At 43.2% G+C, this 16,443-nt stretch overlaps 2 protein-coding genes across 7 annotated transcripts in view; both read right to left on the reverse strand.

The window, feature by feature from the left end:
- Nucleotides 1-1,334: 1,334 nt before the first annotated feature.
- On the reverse strand, nt 1,335-9,863 carry LOC114061553 (solute carrier family 2, facilitated glucose transporter member 11-like). The gene is made up of 12 exons (XM_027892137.1): nt 9,644-9,863; nt 9,446-9,544; nt 8,424-8,584; nt 7,801-7,925; nt 6,782-6,911; nt 5,692-5,840; nt 4,807-4,994; nt 4,391-4,501; nt 3,990-4,091; nt 3,559-3,634; nt 3,097-3,224; nt 1,335-2,964 (listed from the first exon to the last, which is right to left on the reverse strand). The coding sequence occupies exons 2-12, from the start codon at nt 9,539-9,541 to the stop codon at nt 2,758-2,760; spliced, it is 1,473 nt and encodes a 490-aa protein (XP_027747938.1). The 5' UTR covers nt 9,542-9,544; nt 9,644-9,863; the 3' UTR covers nt 1,335-2,757.
- Nucleotides 9,864-13,300: 3,437 nt separating this feature from the next.
- LOC114061552 (solute carrier family 2, facilitated glucose transporter member 11-like) overlaps nt 13,301-16,443 on the reverse strand; it is a 10,528-nt gene continuing 7,385 nt past the window's right edge. For 5 of the 6 annotated variants that reach the window (XM_027892135.1, XM_027892132.1, XM_027892131.1 and 2 more), the window contains 4 exons: nt 16,378-16,443; nt 16,172-16,247; nt 15,071-15,198; nt 13,301-14,448 (listed from right to left, as the gene is read on the reverse strand). In XM_027892135.1, the coding sequence (XP_027747936.1) occupies nt 14,248-14,448; nt 15,071-15,198; nt 16,172-16,247; nt 16,378-16,443 (471 nt within the window). In that variant the 3' untranslated portion in view covers nt 13,301-14,247. Of the gene's footprint in view, nt 14,449-15,070; nt 15,199-16,171; nt 16,248-16,377 lie in introns of those variants that run through there. The other variant, XM_027892134.1, reaches the window with a different exon arrangement.

The following is a 16,443-nucleotide window of genomic DNA, read 5'->3' on the forward strand; positions in this document are numbered from 1 at the left end:
AATTCTAACTATGTGGCTTTTAGCAAATTGTGTCCTCCTCTGACACTGGTCAGGGCCTCTTCTTGCTGGTTTAATTATTCTAAGACCCAGATATGACAAGCTGATTACAACACTGGTAAATGTTTGTCCTTGAGTTGGGAGTGCTGCCCCTTACTCACACTGTTGAAACACTGGCATGTTTCTGTTGTGGGAGGAATCAGACAGTGCTACCATCCTCCCTTCAGGGTAGCAGAGTCCCTCTCCACCTCTCTGAAAAGCATCTTAGGCAGGGAATTCTTCCTCCTCTCCACTCTAACCATGAAGATAACACCCTTAGAATTGTAGCTGAGCTGTAATGCCTCTTCTTGCCTTCTACACGATTTTTCAACTGCTTGAAGTGATCTGAACAATTTCCCAGTTGCAGGAAATGAAGTATTGGAATATTGGTATATTGGGTCCTTGCTAATACCCAGAGGGTCACACTCCTCACAGAACCACTCCAAAATCTCGCTCTTGCCTCTCTGTAGCAGTGGAATTGACCCACTTGGGGCCAGAGTACGATGCCATATCTCATTTTCCAGACCTCTTCATGCTGTGCTGCCCCTTGAAGTCTGTTTTTATTTTTATTTTTCCATCCCAAAGGTTTTCTGCCAGACTCAGAGTAAACCCCTTTTTAAACACTGTGGCAGGATTTTAAGATCTGGTTGATCAAACAGTCCCTGCAGAGCCCTTTTCCTCTTCCTCCTGCTGTCTGTTCTCTCCTAGAGTACTCACACTGCTCTCCCATTTTTGTCTGGCCTCACACTTTTGTTCAGTTCTGTACTGTGGAAAAAGAAAGCCTTAAATGCTTAGCATCATTCTTATTTATATTCCTGAAGAAGAGGACAGGACAAATCTTTTCACCTAGGATTTGAACATTACAAGAAATGTGTTCCAGACCCAGTCTGGAGTTCACCCAAGACCCTTGACTTGGAGGGAATTTTGTCTCCAAGATGCCCTGTGTAGCACTTGTGTGATCCTGGACCCTACATGGCACATTCACAAGACCTTCTTTAACCTTTATTCCCAATCCATGCTAGTTTATGGCAGTGTTAATGATTTACCACACTTTCCCTCTTGTGGACAGTATTTACTAGTAGAAGGGAGGAAGAAAGGCACACTGGACAAGATCACCCTGTGGAAAGACAAGTAGAAGGAAACGAGTTTCTAATGGCTCGTAAGACAGTAAAAACTTCTTCCCTGGGAACCAGTAAGGTTGAGAAAGACCAGGCCAAATAAAGACTTTTAAAATAATCAAGGTCTTACCTAATTCTTTTCAAAATATTTTAAATGTTTCTTCTCTTCTTTCCCCTCCCCCCTTGTATTTTTGACCAGAAGAAGGAATGTGTGTTGGTTCTTACTGTGGTCCTGTGCAATCCATAACCTAAAGCCTCGAAACTATATGAAACTATAGACTTTATCTAGCTTTCTTGGTACTATGATGATTGTCATAGGAAGGATAGCTGTACTGGGGAAGTCCTCTGCTCCTGGTATTAGCTTTTGGCACTGCTACAAATACTGTTAGAGGATGGTGTGAAGATAAAATAGCAGAAGCCTTAGGGTTGTGAAAGAAACTGATGCTCAATAGTCAAGTCCTTTTGCAAATTTTATTGTGTAGTACCTGCAGCAGTCAGTAACCAAGATCTCATTTCCAGAACAAGACAGACACTGTGTTCCTTGACTCCAATAACACAGTCCCAGAAAATGGGCTCTCCTCTGTCCCTGGCTCTTTGTGCAGTGAAAACCAAATCCAGGCATGATCATCAGGATGTGTTTTCCTCATCACTGGTTTTTGTTTCCTTATCAGTAAACTGCAAAGCATGAAGAAGAGCAAAAATGTGTCATGTCATATAGCAATGACTACAAAAAGTGAAGCCCTTTTAACCATGTTTTATAACAAAAATGTGGAGTATTCAGAGACCTGGAGAGAGAAGCAAACACTCAGACACACCGATTGGGTTCCCCAGGAGAGGTACTGATTTCTTTTGTCTCATTGGTACCAGTTACTCTCAGGAGCTCAATCCCATTGAAACCCAGTGTTCTCCAGGCTGCAGATACGCTGCACAATCATTGCTATTGAAGAAGAACCTGCTCACTGTGGTTTTGCCCACTCATGATTCCCTGCAGCTCTGCATTCTTCACTTGTGCTTCTTTCAGTGCTGACATATCCCTGGGGTTTTTTTTCCAGCTGAAGAGGTGGAAACATTGCATATTGTTTCTGTCTACTGATAGGCAAGGTGCTCTTCTTCCACTGGATTAAAGAGCTAAACAGTTCTTTTCCTCCGGACTGAAGCTTCTTCTCTGGGAAAGCTCAACAACACTGACTTGTTAACAGCAGATAATTTCAACACCAAAGCTCTGTCTTCTTTTGCTCTCACTTTTGCAAACCTGCTGTACCTCTGGACCCTCCAGACTCATGTTCTCCGGCTGTGGAGTCCTGGTTTTTGCCAAGAAAAATAGCGTATCCTGTGTTTTCAGTTTACAAACTGCTAACTTGGAGGGACTGACAAAATTTCTTTATATGCTGTGTTCAATTTTTTTTCTGGAGAGGAATTAATTCAGCTCATGTTTCAGGAGTTGGAGAGAACCACCAAGTTCATCCTGCACCCTGCACTGCTGCTGATTATTTTTAAAATACACACTTGTGATGTTTGTGGAGCAGTGGATTCTCTCTTGCTTAATGAGGCTTCTGGACACTACAATAACAAAGGAGCAAAACATGAAGTGGAGGGTTTGTTGTTAAAGTCGAGTAACAGTCATCACTGAGCGGTTACTCTGCTGAAGGGCTGTCTGTCTCTTCTTTCCACGGTAGTTCAGGCGGTTGAACTCCTCCATGACCTGCAGCATGGTCTTTCCTTTGGTTTCTGGCAGCACCAGGTGGACAAAGATAGCCAAGGACAGGCAGTATGTCAGGAAAATGATGAAACAGAAATTACCAAGGCCTTCCTACAGGAAAAGAAAGAGGCAAACTGTGTTCATAAAAAATGATCATGATTTCTTTCTCTTATGATATAGAGTTTCTGGTTTTGTATTTACTATAAAACTTGGTCAGGGACAAAAACACCCTACTTTGCTTACCACAATGAAAGGGAAGACAAGTCCAAGGATGAAGAGTTGGATCCAGTTTATAATACCATTAAAGACATAAGCAGCTGGTCGGTATGACTGAATAAAAATTTCCGTGATCAAGGGACATATCACGCCAGCTGAAAAAAATGTTGAAGAAAAGAGGGAAACTTAGAAATGGTGCAAGATGTTTCTGTACTTCACACTTCATATTTCTGCATAGGTTCATGGCTTTAACTGACCTGGAAGCGTTTGAGGTGCTGCCTGGCTCTTCAGGAGGAAGGATGTAGGAATGCAATAGGAAGAAGTTTTACCTCCTACTGTAGTATGGAGGGAAACATCTGCAGCTACAGTGAATCGGGAGTAGGAATGGGGTTCATGCTAACTGTGGAACAGCTATGCCTGGTACCTCTCCTAAAGGCTGCAGTGAGGAAGGAATGAGGCCCTGAAACCATTCCAGTAGAAAATACCAACCTGGCCCAGCACCAAAGCTCATGATGAAAATAAAGACGAGTGCAACAGAGCAGTATGGCACCCAGAAAAAGGAATCCTGTGATAGGAAATGAAAAGCAAACAAAATCACAAATTAAGATTTTGTGTATCTAGCTCCATTAGAAATATTAATCACTGCTAGGTACAGCAGTGTTAAATATAAATTTATTTACTTTACTTCCAGAAATTTTATGAGGAGATAGTCTTGGCAGAGATCTTGGTTGTATAAGTCTATTGTCTTTAACCTGTATGCACATAGCTGGGAACAGACCTCTGTTAATATGATGGTTAGCCCCAAAAATGCTTCTACTTGGACTAAAAAGTGGTTTGGGGGAAGGGAAATAGTAACGATATCTGCCATACAATAAAACATGAAGACAGGACACAGTTTTAATGCATCAGTGGGGTCTTACCTGTAGGAAGAGCGTGACTGTGAGGAGCCCTAAAGCCAAGGCCATCACAGCAGAGTTTTTGCACAGCAGTGTCTTCCTCCCTGCACGCTCAATGAGGATGCCCTGCAACCAGGAGGACATGCTGCCAGCTCCAAAGGACAGGCCTAAGGCAGGCACTGGTGAGCTGCTCCAGTAGCTGCCATCCCTGGGTTGTGATTTTGAGAGAGGCACTCTCTTCTCTTTGCAGAAATTGAATATAAATGCCCATGTTTGCAGGGTGTGTGGAGATGATTTTTTGTGATTGGTTTTGCAGTTGATTTGTTGCAAAAATTTTATTCCTGAAGCTCTGCTTACAGTATTTCTAAAGATTAAAATGAACCATGCATAACAGCAGAACAGAATTCAACAGAGAAGCCACTTACACACAGAACTGTGGAGAGGATCTCGGTGATCCCAAGCCCCAGTGAGACATAGTGGGTTTGAGAAGGGAGGATTCCAGCTTTTGTAAAGATACTGTATGCATAAAAGTAAACCTGGAAAGAATAGAAATTTTTGCTTGTGTTTACACTGATGTCTGGGGGTTTTGGACAGGAAGTAAGTTGCATTCTCTTATCATAACAGGGTAATCCATAGAGATGCCTTCAGATGACACTTGTTAAAACACAGTTATCTACTTATCTCAGGTGCCAAACTTCCATGGGAAAAGATTGTAATGAACAGTAACATCAGATCCCTCCTTACAGCCACTGTTTCAGTCAGCATTTCACAACCCATTGCAGAGCTCACTTTTGCAAGAGCCTGTGAGCAGAGCAGAGAGCAGAGCAGAGCAGACACGTACCACGTTGGCCCCGTTGAGCTGCGTGCACGAGATCACAAGGAACAGAGTGATGAGCTGCCAGCGCACGGCTTTGTCACGGAGCAGGTCACAAACACCCTTGGCCTTCTCCCCACGGATGGTCTCTTGCTCTGACATCATGTCATCTATTTCGGCCATGTGGTCTCCGTCTCCCCAGAGCTGCTTCACAGCTGGAAGGAGAAGAGGGAGGTGACTCCTGGTCCAAGCCCACCAGCACAGACATGAATTCTGAGGATTATTTCCTGCTTTGCAGAGTGTCTTATCTGAAATTCAGGCTCTTTTCTTGTGTGAAATTCCTAGAGATCTGGGTTCAGATTAGACACAGATCTAGATCATTGCTATCTATTTTTACCCACGCATCTCAATCATGACCTCACCTTTGGCCAATAGCTGCCTATAGCCTTTCTGTGTAAACCATACCTAAATTCTTACCAATCCTTCCCCAAATACCCTCCTACTAGAGGTGCTGCTACACCCTAAGAGTTCTCTCTTTTGATAGTTAAAACCCCAGAATGGTTGTTTCTCTGTTTCTGTCAGTAGTTCCTATTAGGGTTACTGAAAAACTGGAATGCTTATGGATATGGCATGGCAATACAGAGTCTTCCTTTCTTACACAGAGCAAGAAGGTACTGTGTCCACGCTGTGACTGCTCAGGGCAGAATCTGTATTGTTGGAAATACAAGCCCTGTCTGATCACATCCCTCAGAGGACTCTGGCAGAGAGTAAGGGAAACAGTGGTGCCAAGAGAGCACTAATATCCAAACAGAAGAGGCTAATCTTCATTAAAGCTGAAGGTTTTTTCTTATGGGGCTTTATTGTGTTTTCCACTTTTTTCCGAAATGAGTGCTCTGTGGCCCATTTCCTTACCTTTGATGCAACCCTCCTTGTCCTTTTTGTCGATGAGGAGGTAGCGGGGAGAGTCTGGGAAGAAGGGGAGGGTGAGAAGCTGAATGAGGGCGGGAACTGCACTGGCTGCCATGAGGAGAGGCCAGAGAGCCTCTTTGCCCAGAACTTCTCTGAAACAAAACCAGAGTGAGAGAGGCTGAGGAATCGTGTGCTGGCCGTGTGAGCACACACAGACACAGGGTTATCCCTCAGCCCTGCTGTATGCATCACAGCAACTCCTCCCAAGGGTCTCCAGCACTTCTCAGCCCAGAAAAATGAAAATCTCAACAGAGGGTGGAAGGGCAGAGCAGAGGCCCATGTCCTACAGCCCATGAGTTACCCAGTGTTGACTCCTGTTGCTCAGGGGCGAGTGCAGCAAGGCCACCTGCAGCTGCTGAGGGCCCAACAGTGTCCCAGCACAAGTGTTGAAGGAAGAACTTGCAGGGGCTGATCCCTCTGCTTCTGATCCAAAGAGGCCCACGTTACAATCAGGGAAAGACCTACGGGTTGTCAGCCTGGTACTGACTGCCCCAAATAACAACTGCTGGGTTTCCTGCAGCTTTCAGAACTCTGTGGCCAGAGCGACATGTGCCCTGGAAATGGGACAGAGCACCTTTGGCACAGGACAGGCAGGAAGAGGCTGTGCTGGGGGGATGAATCCACCATAGGGGTCTGGTTTTGTGTGTGTGTGTGATGAGTGGGTATGCCAGTTTGTGTGCATTTTCAAGTGTGTTTGGATTGATCTGGTATTCCCCACTCCTTCTGAAAAAAATAGAAAGTAAAGGTCAGCTCATGAAAAGATTGATTTCTTTCACACCCACTGAAATCTGTTAAAGGTTTTTATTACCTATATTTTGATCTGTCTCTGCTAGGAAGAAACTTTATTCTTCAGGATTAAATATTTTGTATGATTTCTGTTTCCCATTCACTAAAATCAGGAATTTGGGCTACTTCAGTCTGACTACCCTGGAAACATCTGAAAACAGTTGCTAGGTTGCCTATCCACAGTTGCATTGATATATGCATATATTTTAAGTACAGAATAAGTTGGGTCTGTTTCAGACCCTCTTACCTGAGACCCAGAACAAATCCTACAAATTTCCCAAAGGCAATGGCAGTAGAAGCTGTTATGGCGATCAGCCCACGGAGCTTCCGAGGGGCACATTCCCCAGCATACATGATATGGATATTCAGAGCTAAACCTGCAGTGACAAAGAAGTGTTTAGGGCAATGCAAACCACCAAGGATGTGGTGTTTTGGAGGGGTCCATTATGGACAAAGCCTGTAGGGGTTGGCTTTGAGATACCTTTTTAGCTGTACTGAGTACGTGTCTGCCTGATGTGAAGCATGTGCCCCGTACTGTGGCCTTGGGGCTTTGCTCAATCTTTCACTAGGCAAGTGCCTGCTCCTGGGAAGGCTGGTAGGCTGCCCTTCTCTTATATTATTTCCTACAGCCGCATATACAGGACTGTAGTTACTCCCTTTAGTTTCAGATGATATATTTCAGTGTCTATTCAGGATGATATGTGCCTTTGCTTGAAACCAAGTAGTTAACTAATTCTATACATTCAATTTGCATTTCAGTGAATAAATTAATTAATATTTCTCCTCTCTCAATTTTTTTTTTTTTTTTTTTTGCTGGTTAATGTTATCTTTGTGCAACTTCTCAGGGATCAAAAACACTGGGAGAATGTAACCATTTGGAAATTAGAATTTCCCAGTTTGGAAATCATTCCCTTGTCTGTAGTGTGTAGGGCAGCATCAGCCACAGTGAGAAGTAATGGGAACAACAGAGGTCATCTCTCTACTAAGTGAATACGTTCACCTGAAACATTGCATGTTTTGGCTTTTTCAAAAGGTAGCACTTTCTGTGTGGATTGGATGTAAAGACAGAAGAAAGAGAAATGGAGATGTCAGGCAATACTAATTTAATTATGTTTGTGGTTTCTTATTTAATTAAAAATACATTCAGCAATCATGTCCTCTGTAGGGTTTAGTAAAAATCTGTGGTCTGTGTACTGATAAATCCTTGTGACCCTGATTCACTGCTCTTCCAGCTATTTAATACCATAGGTAGGAATGCTAATTTACCTCCACACACTCCAGAAGACAACCTTCCAGCGATGATCATCTCAAAAGACCCACACAACCGGCTGAGTCCCATCAGAGCTGCGCTCAGCAGAGCAGGGATGTTGGCAAACAGCATGGCCTTTTTCCTGGAATTCACTTAAATTAACGCGAGCATAAATATTGTCCATGTGTCATTCACAGCCTGACAGAAGTGACACGAATTGTACCATGCTTCTAGACTCTGTGCCAGCCTCTGAGATCAGCTGCAGTGAAGTAAATGGGAAATGGGAATGGGAAAGGGAAAATTGTCACAGACTGATAAGTTAGTTCAAGCTTTTGACACCTCTAGTGGAGCCAATATTAACACTGAAGAACAAGCTTTGTGAGTGATTGTCTGTGAAATTCATTGTAAAATACATTCCCTCTTTGTGTGATTTCCTTGGACTGGATTCACTTTGGACTTTGTAAGGAAGAGGGTATGATTTTCTTTGTGATCGTTGGCAGATGTTACACTGACTCTTCATTGGAAGCAGCTCTGGGCTGCTCACAGTGCCACTTTACAAGCGGTGTTTCTCCCAAGACACTGTCATTATTGTTGCAGTTGTGGGTGTAAACAGAAGGACTAATGTAATCACTATTCCTACCTTCCAAACCGAATAGCCAAGTATCCGGCAGAGGAGGAGCCCAGGAGCCCCCCGATGCTGTAAACGGACACAATGAAGGACCACATCAGAGTGATCATGTCCTCACTGGGAGAGGAGCCGTATCTCTTCAGCCAGGTCTCACGGATGAAACTCTTGATGTACTTGAAAAGAAAAGCAGAAACCAATGGCCTCAGTCAACATGCTCTTTGCGTAATTGCACCTCTTTTTTAATTCTTCTACTGGCCTTTTTGATACATTTCTATAGATACCTTGGTTGAAATCTTAGCAATTTTGCATGGCAGGTTGGTCTTCTGTTTTTGTACTAAAACCTGATGGTTTTGCTACCCGATCTTTCCCACCATTCCCGCTTGTGTGTCTGTGTCTCTTGTCCACCTGCTGCATCTGATGCCCTGCGTGAAATCCAGGTTTGGCTTCAACTGACTCAAGTGAGAGCAGGTTTTGTCCCTTGATATGGCCTGCTGTGAGGTCTCTCTGGTCTGCTGTTCACAACCTCCATGGCACCCTCATTCTTGGTGAGGGTTCACAATGTGGTAATCGTATGAGCTCAGTGTCCTTGGTACCACTTAGGATGACAAACACTTTTCCTAATTTTCCTTTTCCAGCTGCAGGTATCAGTGCTAAACTCAGGTCTAAAGCTGCAGTCCTGCCCTGTCCTATTGCACCTTGCAGTCACTTCGATACGGTGTGTGTGACCAAGCACATGTACAGGGAGCCCCCTGAGCACTGGAAAGAGGAGAATGCCCTGTGAGCAATTCAACTCAGTAAGGGTGAAACGGCTGACTTTATGGATATCTTTCATCCTTCCCTTTCTCAGCTCTGCCACATTAGATAGAAGTTCAATCCCCATGAAGCAAAAGAGCAATAGTAGCTACTTAGAACTAAGAAACCACAGTAAGTCCAGCTTTGAGAGTAGAACAAAAAAAGTTAGTGATTGCATATAGAGGCACTGAGAACAGAGAAATCCATACTAGTAACTCACTCTCTGAGCTCTCCACACTTACCTCAGCAGGAGAATTGATAATGGAGACCTGCAACCCATACTGGAAACCTCCACCAATGCCCAGGACAAAAGCCAGCAGAAAGAGGTAGTAGCTCATTTTCTGGCAGGAAATAAAAGCAGCAAACAAAGCTGGAACAGCTATTCAGACAAGCCTGCAATGCCCTTCAGGAGCTCTGGCAGTGTCAGTAATGCCACACACCTGCCTCCTCCGAGACCAGGGAGCCGGCACCAGGAAACCACAGCTACTAAAGCACAGGACAGTGAGGAATCTGAGGAGAGACAAAGCTCACAGCTGTGTCCCAGAACCCAGTTACACACTTCAGTGCTTCTGCCTTCAGTTTTGGCAATCTTAATCTGCGCTGTCATAAGTAATTAGTTGTGGGAGCATGGTGCAATGTGCAAGTATGCTGTGAACAATTCCATCTATTTGTCTTTTCCTCTCCTCCTTTCCCACTTGTTATCTCACCTAAGTGAATATTTTGCTCTGTGTCTTGGCTGAGACTGGATAAACATTTGGGGATTGAAGAGCATTCTTGGTTTCATAGTTTATTCACCCTTTCTTGGAACTATCTGACAGGAGGCTTAAGAATATAGGACTGCAACATATGCACACCTCAACCCCTCCCACTCCCACTCCTCCTGTTCCTGACTGTCCTAGGGATATTCTGGCCAGTAAGGATGGTGTGATGATGCACCTCTACCTCTAGAACAGATCATATTCAAACAATCCCTGCCAAATATTTACAAGCTGATTTCTACTCAGGTGAATGCCATTGCTTGAGTGGGCATCAAATTTCTCCATGTTTACTCCAAAACTCTGAATAAATTCGGTATTTGGCACAATCATATATTAAGTGACAACAATCTCCTGTTTGTCGAAGCACTAGGAAGAAATGAGATTCACAGTTTCTGCTACTAGATATCCCTACCATCCTTTGTGCTACCAAAAATGACACACATCAGCATGAAGCTTCCCATCAGCAAGAACATCTGTCAGCCTTGTTCTAAGTGCAAAGTTTATATCAGCCCTGCAGCGAATTTCTTAGTCTCATCTTCACTCCGTACTGTAACACCACTGCTTCATTTTCCTGTTGCATCTCTTGGATGACTATCCAGTCTAATTGATTTCAAATTTGGGAAGATTTTTTAAACTTAATATCCATGCTAGAATTGCTTTTAAAAAATTATTTTTGGTTTCTTTTCTTTTCTAGTTATCTCTTCCTATGCTTTCTTGACTGGAAAGAATGGTTTCCCATCCTTTGGTGTTTGTATCTTTCAGATACTTTGTTCATAACTTTTCCATTGTGGAGGACTTTTTCAGTTCTCCAGCCCTTCTCCATCTATCAAACCTTTAGCTTTATTTTGTTGCTGTGCTCTGAACTCCTTGGGTTAGTCTTCCCCTGTAATATATCAGGCATTAAATATAAATTTACTCTTAAATCCACTTTTCTTTGCTTTTTAAAAGTAATTTCTGGCATGATATTTGATATTTTTCAGATATGACCTTCATACAATCATTTTAACTGCATCTGATTGAGATTTATTTTTTTTTTCTGTACTGAATTTATGCAACAGGTCTTTTAAATAGCAGAAAGGAAAAAAAAATATGTACTGCAAAATTCTACTTGGGGGAAAAAAAGATAAATATATACCAACTTGCATGCAAAGGCAGTGATTCTCGCTTCAGCCTAGGTCTTCTCTGATGCTTTCTTTGGTTACCTAGAAAAAAGTCCCTCTATATATAGAGAAAGAGAAGCCTAAGGTAATATTTCAACATGTCATTTCATTCTTTCTCGGTGTTCACATTCCCTTGGGTTTGTCATGAGGTTCTTGCTGTTTGGTTTGTCATTATTGTGTTGGTTACTGATGAAGCTGTGGGCAATTTTGGCGAGCTGTGCATTCCTGCCAGGTCTCTGGGCAGGCTCTGGCAGCAGCTGAGGGATGGGAAGAGCTGCAGGAGATGAGTAAAGGACAACAAAAAAAAGCACTGATGGAAGCCAAAGTCCAGGGACTGGCACAAACTAGACTGTACTGGTCTGGACTCCCCAAGTCATAGGTTGGGTAATCAGTTATCATACTTAAAGGAAAAGTTCCTGACTGCTACCTTGATCCTCAATACAGCAAAGCCTTCTGAAGCCTGACTGGGCCAAGCCTCACTCTGCCTGTGCATCCTGCTCTTGAACTGTGGGATCAGTTGACTCTTGAAGAGTAATGGTAATTGCCTGAAAGTTCAAGTCTGTGTCCCTATGATATATGTCAGGTGCTAAGAAAGCTGAATATTGGTTTTAAATCCTGACTTCAAAATAAATAAATTACACCTTCACTTTTATCCATAATTCTCATAGGGCCTCTTCATCTGGCAGTCTCTGAGCTGGTTCTCTTAAAAGGTTTTTACAAGTTATTCAAAGAGCTTAGGGGGGAATTCCATCTCCTGGTGAGAGGCTGCACTTGGCAGTTCCACAGGCCAGGATGCTGCACGTCTTTGGTGCCTGGAAGAATCCCAGCCCCAACTGGGCTGGAGGTGAGAGGTGGCTTGTGAAGACGAGCAGTGTTTGAGGGCAGCAGCAGTAACTATTTTTCTCTGATGTTGATGATTACTAATAAATCCAACAGTGCATAATTACTTGATTTGCAAACAGTAATATGAACCATAATGAGTCTCTGAGGATCACTTTTCAACGTGTTCTTGTTTAACACTTCACGTGATCAGAAACTCTGAACAAGTGTCATATATCTTTTCAGTCAAAGGTGTTTGAATTCAGTATCAATTAACCAACTTGTTCAATGCTTCAATTAAAATTTAACAAATTAGACCAACTGAAATGTAACCACTGTTTGCGTTTGCTTAATCAGTCTAAAGAGTCCTGATTTCAGGAAGTTTGAATAAGTGTTTTCTGCCTTATGTACTCACCGGGCTGGCTCTGAAACTCGGGAAGTCAATTAAATGTGCGTAATTTCTGAACAGGCATGTTTCATATTGGCAGGTGCAGATGGTCCCTGACCTGCCAGGGCTCTGGGAAAAGCATGGTGCTGACTCATGGGAGTAGTCACAGAGGTGGCCAAGGTGAGGACCTCTGGACACTGGAGGGCTTCTCTCTTCTCTGGCCTGTGTGTCCCAGCAGTGAGTGCCAGGCCTCTCCCTCTGCCCAGGCAGTCTCTCCAGTCCATCCCTGCCTCCTATCCTGCATCCTCACTACTGCCTTGTCTTCTCTGCTTTATTTCTTCTGTCCTTCCTCTGGTCCTCACCAAAGGAATGACAGAATATTTTGCCACCATTATGATGGTACTGTCACTTTGTGTTTTACTCTTTCCATCTGCCTCTCACTACTCTGTTCAAAGTATAGAAACGAAAAGTATCTCTTCAGTTCCCAGCTCCAGGGAGTCCTGCTCTTCAAAATCCTGCATACTCAGTGTTTTCCGAGAGCAGAGATACCTGCTCTTGCCCATGTCTGTATATTAATGACTTCTAAAATAGCAACAACCACAGAGGAACAAAAGTTTACTTTTTATTTTTGTATGTTATAAACTTTAGGTAGTGAAAGAAAGTTCTTGCACAAACTCCACTTCTGAGAAATAGATCTACTGCTCCACACATGCCCTGTAATGACAGTAATACACTCTGGAAATGTTTACAGTCTTGTAATTCGAAAGTTCTCTATTTTTCTAAAAAATGTAGGTAAAAAATACACCGACAGAAATTTTAGCAACTTCTTTTGAAAATGTATGTGTTCTTTGCTGCAACCATCAGCAGTGCTGTGACTTTCATACAAACAAAGTGAAAATAAAAGAGATGGCCTGATGATGATTTTGAGAGGAAACTGGAAGAAACTTTACCGGTCAGGCCAATGCTTGAAAGGCTGTATTAAATGAGGAGTGTTGCCCTGTTCTGTACCAGGCTAACTAAAAAGAACCACTATCACATCTGTGTCTTTTCCAATGTGTCTATGGAGGGAACAGGAACATGCTGCAGAGAATGTCCAGGTGTGATCTAAATCTCCACACCCAAAATAAGCTGCTGCTCCTCACCACACTTGCCATTAGCAGAGCACAGGTGCAAAACCCTACAAGGTGCACCAGCAGTGTCTGTGAGAGCAGCACAAACTGGGCTGGGGAACCTGTGCTTTACAACATAGGACTGGAAGACAACAAGCAAGCCATGAGGAAAACCAACCCAGAATAAATATTCTGCAAAACAATGCCCAAAAGTCTGTTGTATAATAAGCCACTTAGCAAGACCTAAAAGCTTTCTTCTTAATCCATCTGTCACATGCTTTTATAGCTGAAAATAATTAACTGCTCACTATTGCTCAACAAGTAGGGTTCTATTTGAAATCACTTAATAACAGAAACAACGGGAGCACCAAGACAAGGTACTGAAAATTTCATCTGGTGTCTGAAAACAGAATTTAATCGCATTAATTTCTGTGTTAGAGAGCCCAAATTCAGGGGCAAGGAAAGAAAGGCTTCTGAGTTGGAAGCTACTGTTTGGATAGAGGAGAAATTAGGAGGAAATTTGCTAAGGCATTACATGGTGTTGTTTGACAATAAGAGAATAAGGCATCACTCTGTCACTGGATTCTAAAATATGCATGTGTTTCTCAGTACTAAAAACTGAGAAGAGATTATCAAACTTTTGCTTGTATTCATCAGTTCAAGTATGTGTTTTCAAGGTGAACTTAAGGACCTAAGAGTAATGCATTGTCCCTAACCCTACTTGGTGTCCTCTTGGTGTCCTTGCAAGGGAACACAGCCACTGCTGAATTCACTGCACCATTCCCCCAGGTACCATCTTCCTTTCTTCTGCTACAGTGTGGTGGTTTTGATCTCTTCAGGGCCTTTATAAAAACCCGAACGGGTCTTAGTTTTGAAGTTCCGTTTCTTGAACTCCTCCGAGATTTCCAGGAAGGACTTTCCCTTTGTCTCAGGAAGGAAAAACCCAACGTAGAGTGCAGTGCAGACACAGACCACAAGGAATGGGATGTAGCAGAAATGTGCTAGACTTTTCTGAGGAGGAGATAAAAAACAAGACAGTGTTGGTGACATTCTGTGTGGTGACAAATAGGCCACTAATCCCTGTTCCTGCATGGACTTAGATCAGCCAGGGGGATATTTCTGTGCACTCTGGTTAGGGTCTCACATGCCTGGAGGCAACAGCTCCCCAGCATAGGTTGGAATATTTGAGATAGCAGGAATAGTATTTCAAAATGTTTTTTTCTCTCTTTTTCTCTCTATATAATTATGTAGAATAGGAACCTTTAGTAGGAAATAAGACAGGACTGTATATTGTGGAGTTCAGCTCCCTTCTGCTTCAGGAATCACCTTAGGGAATGGTGCCAGGGTCCAGACAAAAGAAATTGCATCACATCTTTAGTTGGGCACAAAGGAGGAATATTGGTCATCCATGCCCCAAATTAATCTGCTCCCAACCTCAAATCAGAATTCACCATAGGGAACATAGAGAAAGTCTGGTTTAGAGGAGCTCTGGCCACTTTTCTCAGAAAGATACTTTTCATAACAGTGCTATCCTGCTGTTTGCAATATTCTCTTTTCCTGGTCACTACTAGAGCTTCTTTCTTGTACAGAGCACTAAAGAGTTGCAGGTGACCTCTTTGCTTTTGGAACGCACCACGATGAAGGGAAAGGCTGTTCCAACCAGAAATAGGTTGAACCAGAGCAGGGAGCCACAGATCATGTAAGCAGCTGGCCGGGACATTTGATCAAAAACCTCTGTGGGCAGAACTCCTGTTACACCAGCTGGGAAGAGAAATGGCAAGAAAGTTAATAATATTGTTAACATGACACTAAAAACAAGAGAACACATCTTAACGAGAAAACACACCATGAAGTATAAGAGAACAGTAAATTATTATTCAGCAAATTATTCTCACTAGTCAACAATGTCAGAAAAAGTGGTAATAGAGATTAACAGCAGAGGGGAATTTTTAGGTTAAATATTAAGAACTGGCTAATTATTCAAACTTTCTCATGTTAGAATGAACTGCCAGGAAAAGTTTTGTAATCCACATTATTCTTACCAGGACCAAACCGTGAGAAAGGCTTATAATTAATTCAGCCCCATGGCACTGCAGGACAAGAAATTGTTGCCAACTTGTGTGGCTTGTGACACTGGCAGCTTGGTTCTATTCTCACCTGCCTTCCTTCAAACTCATGTAAACAAACAGCTTCACATCTACTCACACACCAACAAAACATCCACACACAGACAGTCTGTGTATTGCCCCCACAACCACAGAAATTAATGGATTCTGACGAGGAAATGCATGTTAGTAGGATAACAAATAGATGTGGAAATTGTGCTTCCAGGTATCTGCAAGTAAATAATCAAATGATGTAACTGCCAGTCTCTTGGGTTGAAGTGAAGCATCGGAAATGCTTGTTTGCAGCCCTCACGGACTGAGCAGCAAATCAAACCTTGGCATCTGTTTAGCACAAGAATCACCCCCAAGTGCCTTGGCCTTACAGCCGAGATGGCTGTGAGGAGGAACAGCACAGAGGAGAGCACAGAATGACCCTGCACAACACTGACTTCCAGGGGCACGCAGTGCAAGCCCCTGAGAAACAGCTGAACACTGCTGGCAGAAACTGCCTCATTCCTTTGAGCGTGCCGTGGCTAAAGAGGGTCTGAGAGTTTCTATAAGCTGCTTGCACACATCTCCAAGCCCCTGCAGCACCCAAAAGTTTCAGTGAAAACACTGAGGGAACTGACCTGGTCCGATTCCAAAGCTCAGGATATAGGCGAAAATGCAGGCCATGCTGAGATAAGGCATCCAGCTAATCTGAGTCTACAGCCACAGAGACCAATGGAAAACCAGTGAGGGCACTTACACTTATTTGCCACCACTGAACACCCCAGTCATATAAAAGGCAAAGCCCAACTCCATTCCATTTAAATAATTAAGTAAAGTTTGCTACCTGCTGGCTCAGAGCGACCATGAAGACAATGGCCCATCCTGCCATGAAGATGTAGCCCCCCAGCAG

The sequence above is a fragment of the Empidonax traillii genome, unplaced genomic scaffold (genome assembly GCF_003031625.1).
Source record: "Empidonax traillii isolate 1590-97213 ecotype Southwest subspecies unplaced genomic scaffold, ASM303162v1 scaffold338:size1951571, whole genome shotgun sequence".
NCBI lineage: Eukaryota > Metazoa > Chordata > Aves > Passeriformes > Tyrannidae > Empidonax > Empidonax traillii.

What these genes read in the sequence shown, in the direction of transcription:
- LOC114061553 (XM_027892137.1), bottom strand. Translation starts at nt 9,541, where the DNA reads ATGAGCTACTACCTCTTTCTGCTGGCTTTTGTCCTGGGCATTGGTGGA. An exon ending in TTATCAATTCTCCTGCTGAG is followed by an intron (nt 8,585 to 9,445) that starts GTAAGTGTGGAG and finishes TTTCTTTTCAAG; the next exon opens with TACATCAAGAGTTTCATCCG. An exon ending in CAAGGAGGGTTGCATCAAAG is followed by an intron (nt 4,995 to 5,691) that starts GTAAGGAAATGG and finishes TTCTCCTTCCAG; the next exon opens with CTGTGAAGCAGCTCTGGGGA.